This window comes from Nannospalax galili, unplaced genomic scaffold (assembly GCF_000622305.1).
Source record: "Nannospalax galili isolate Female #2095 unplaced genomic scaffold, S.galili_v1.0 scaffold854, whole genome shotgun sequence".
Classification (NCBI taxonomy): Eukaryota; Metazoa; Chordata; class Mammalia; order Rodentia; family Spalacidae; genus Nannospalax; species Nannospalax galili.
In genome coordinates this window covers 2,903,473-2,907,650 of record NW_008334957.1, presented here as the reverse complement: position 1 = coordinate 2,907,650, position 4,178 = coordinate 2,903,473, and the positions used below count along the sequence as shown (strand labels likewise).

The 4,178-nt window shown below is 49.7% G+C and overlaps 1 protein-coding gene across 1 annotated transcript in view; it reads left to right on the top strand.

The window, feature by feature from the left end:
* Positions 1-217: 217 nt before the first annotated feature.
* The window catches only part of Poglut3 (protein O-glucosyltransferase 3), a 24,718-nt gene continuing 20,757 nt past the window's right edge, over positions 218-4,178 (top strand). Inside the window, exon 1 of the mRNA XM_008829715.3 lies at positions 218-474. Within this exon, the coding sequence (XP_008827937.1) occupies positions 267-474 (208 nt within the window). The 5' untranslated portion in view covers positions 218-266. The remainder of the gene's footprint in view (positions 475-4,178) is intronic.

The following is a 4,178-nucleotide window of genomic DNA, read 5'->3' as shown; positions in this document are numbered from 1 at the left end:
AACAAAATGAAAAAAGTAAAATATCTTAACTCTCCACAAAATAAAATAAATGGAAACAAAAACAAAAATCAAGCCGGTTTCCTGCAGACTGCTGAGACCCTCAAGCCACTGGTGGTGGAGCCTGGGCACCCTGGATGATGGCGTCTCCCGCGGACCGGGGCGCGCGCCCGCGTCCCCCCAGCAGGGCCCGGCCGGGGCGGCGGCTCGCAGAGGCCCGCCCCCGGGTGTCCCCTCCCCGCAGCCACGGAGCCCAGCGCCGGCCGACCATGCGCCGCGTCCGGGTCCCGCGGGCGCCGCTGCTGCCGCTGCAGCTCGCCCTGCTGGTGGCCGTGGGGGCCCGTGAGACCCGGGTCAGCGGGCCGAGGAGCCTGGCGTGGGGCCCGGGGCTGCAGGCGGCCGCCGTCCTGCCGGTGCGCTACTTCTTCCTGCAGGCGGTGGACCCGCAGGGCCGGAACCTCACCGGATCGCCGCCAGGTAGCGCCCGTCCCCGCGCGTCCCGGTGCCCACGGATCCCCCTTCCCACGGCGCGCGTGGCGCCCTCCACATGTGGCTCGTCCCGATCAGCCTCCCCACCCTGCGCCGCCTCGACACCCACGGGGCGGGAGGGGCCACCCCGGTCTGCGGAGGGACGGCCAGACTCCCAGGGCCCTGCCACGTGCCACGCGTGATGTCTCATGATCCGTGTAAATGGAGTAAAAGGCGCCTTGGCATCCTAATGAGCGCAGGGGTGGGGGGGTAGTCACGTGATGGAGATGGGCCCTCAGCCCAGGCTTGGCGGTGTGACTTCCCGCGAGACTCAGCCCACCAGGGCGCCATTCTGCCTTACTCAGACCGTCCACCACAGGAGAGTAGGGCCTTTTGTACGCTGGGTTTTCGTTTCTTCTTGGCTTAGAGTTGTTAAACGTCTGCCTACAGGAATTGGTGAAGCTGAGTAGAGAGGGGCAGGGGCTTGTCCTGAGTCTGCAGGGTAGAGGGTAGGGGGTTGTCCTGAGTCTGCAGGGTAGAGGGTAGGGGGCTGTCCTGAGTCTGCAGGGTAGAGGGTAGGGGGCTGTCCTGAGTCTGCAGGGTAGAGGGTAGGGGGCTGTCCTGAGTCTGCAGGGTAGAGGGTAGGGGGCTGTCCTGAGTCTGCAGGGTAGAGGGTAGGGGGCTGTCCTGAGTCTGCAGGGTAGAGGGTAGGGGGCTGTCCTGAGTAGAGTAGCGTAGAGGATAGAAAGATGGCTTGACGGGGCAGGGTAGAGTAGAGGGTAGGGGGCTGTCCTGAGTCTGCAGGGTAGAGTAGAGGGTAGGGGGCTGTCCTGAGTCTGCAGGGTAGAGTAGAGGGTAGGGGGCTGTCCTGAGTCTGCAGGGTAGAGTAGAGGGTAGGGGGCTGTCCTGAGTCTGCAGGGTAGAGTAGAGGGTAGGGGGCTGTCCTGAGTCTGCAGGGTAGAGTAGAGGGTAGGGGGCTGTCCTGAGTCTGCAGGGTAGAGTAGAGGGTAGGGGGCTGTCCTGAGTCTGCAGGGTAGAGTAGAGGGTAGGGGGCTGTCCTGAGTCTGCAGGGTAGAGGGTAGGGGACTTGTCTTGAGTCTGCAGGGTAGAGGGTAGGGGGCTTGTCCTGAGTCTGCAGGGCCTTGCTGGACATCTTACAGCCTCTTTCGACTTGTCCAGTTAGTTTCCACTTGTTGGTAGTTTGTATCTACGTTGAAAGCTCCTGCAAATGACCCTCAGTTTTATCACAAAAGAGCGTAATCAAGGGCCTCTTCCACAGTGCCGCTGGGAACCAGGGAACGTAGTGTGTTTGCAGTCAGGAAGTGTGGCGGAGCTTGGGGACTTGGAACTCAAGATTGAGGAGTGGTGGTGGAAACCAGAATGAGAGCCAAGCATAGTTCATCTTTGGATTTAATATTTTATTTGTTTGTATGTTTTGGGGCCTTTTGAGACAGTCTTACTTTGTAGTCCAAGCTGTCCTCCAACTCCCAGCAACGCTTCTGCCCCAGCCACCGGAGAGCATGCTGGGATTACAGGCATGTGCTGCTGTGCCCAGTTTTAATTAAAAAAAAAAACTTTTTCCACTCATTTACCAAATGTCTATTTTCTGTCTACTTACTGTATATTTGGTCATTTTTCTGGGGTAAACGGGATAAAAAGACAACGCCTGCCCCTCAGAAAACTTACACTCTATTGGGAAACATACAAGCAAAGGGAACAAGCAAAGTTGCTGCAAAGGGAATTGAAGAACTGCCAGTCTCCTAGGGAACTCTGGGAAGCTTTCAGGAGCAGGAATTGGAGGCTAAGAGACCTTGGGGGGGGGCGGTTGGCAGATGGGGGCACCAGCATGAGCAGAAAGTACAGAGGTTGGGAACCAAGTGTTCGGAACAGGAGGCTGTGGGGGACATTTCAGATTCAAATCATAGCATGGTGTCCCTCCAATTTTGTAACAAATAAATGAACCCAAATATGTTGTCATCAGTGGTTACAGTGAGAGAGTAAGGATTTTTTCTCACACACACACCCACCGCAGTCCCAGGGTGTGCTCCTGTCAAGAGAGCTAGAAACAAACTCAAGTCCTGCAGCAAGCTCTGGTAACCCCCTGAGCCATCTCTCCAGCCTGGCTTGTAATATCTTTATAGTGAGAAAAAAATCATTAAAAATAAACCCTTAGCCAGCAGTGGTGGCGCATGCCTTTAGTCTCAGCACTGGGAAGGCAGAGGCAGGCGGGTTCCTGTGAGTTCAAGGCCAGCCTGGTCTACATAGTGAGTTCCAGGACAGCTGCGGCTACAGGGAGACCCTGTCTCAAAAAGACCAAAAAATAAATAAATAATAAATAAATAAATAAACCCTTAATATGATTTCTATGCATGAGTTTCCGGTGGATCCTTGAGTTTGTTCCTGGTCAGCAAGAAGTCGGACATTTTTAGAGGGTTCTGTAGTCCCAGAGCATAACACCTTGGCCTTCTGAGACTATTTGGCAATGTAGGATCAATATTTTTGTTGTAGTGGTAGAAAGCCTTGGTAAACTTCGTGAGCATCAAGAACGGAGGGGACCACATTATACTGGAAGTGGCAGAGGTTTCCATTTTGAACTGTACAAAGCTGAGTTCAAATACTGGCTATGTCACTGGTTGTTCGTGGGACTGTGCAAGTTATTTGTTAGAACTGGGTTTCTTGATTAGTAGAGTGCAGATGGCAAATACCTACATTACAAAATCTTATAAAAAGCTGGGCATGGTGGCACACACCTTTAGTCCCAACAGTCAGGAGGCAGCAGATCTCTGTGAGCTCAAGGCCAGCCTGGTCTACATAGTGAGTTTCAGGCCAGCTGGGGCTACAGGGAGACCCTGTCTCAAGAAAATTTTTTTTTAAAAAAAGACCAGAAGAAAAAAAAAATCTCATAAATTGAGATGGAGAGGCTGAAGAGATGGCTCAGTGGTTAAGAGCACTGGCTGCTCTTGCAGAGGATCCAGGTTCAGTTCCAACACCCATATGGATCCAATGCCCTCTGCTGACCTCCATGGGCATTACATAACACAGGTGCACTTACATGCATGCGATACACTCATACACATAAAATAAAATGTTTTAAAAATAAAACTAAAATGTTTCCAATAGCTGCTCTATAGTTTTATGCACATACTTTGAAATACAACTTTTAATTGCTATTTCAGAGACAAATGTTAAGAGATCATAATGATAACTTTGATCAAAGTAAGGAATTATTTTGGAATTAATTTTCTAAGTCTAGTTCTTTTTTTTTTCATTACAACAGCATTGACATATTCAATAACAAATTTTCTGAACTAAGATGCATCTTTTTCAAAATTGGCTGTAAAGTTTTAGGTTTACAGTTGAATTATCACAGTTATACAATATTATACTCAGTATAAACCCTGTAAGACATAAAATTAAATGAGGTTTTAAACTTTAAAAAGGAACATTTCATTATTAAAATACAGTTTCATACAGAAAAATTCATTTTCAATGCAACTGACATTAAGATGTTTGCACATGCGTTTCTAATCTCTGTATATCTGATTATAACTAGTGAGTAGGTTACATTCTGAGCTTTCCTTTGCATCTGAGCATGGATATAAAGTCATCAGGTAGATTTCAATGGTAATGTTTTTCACTTCTTCTTCTTCTCATGAAGCAAATTTTTATGCTTTTTCCTCAAATATAACTCATTTTTTAAATTTGTTGATTTT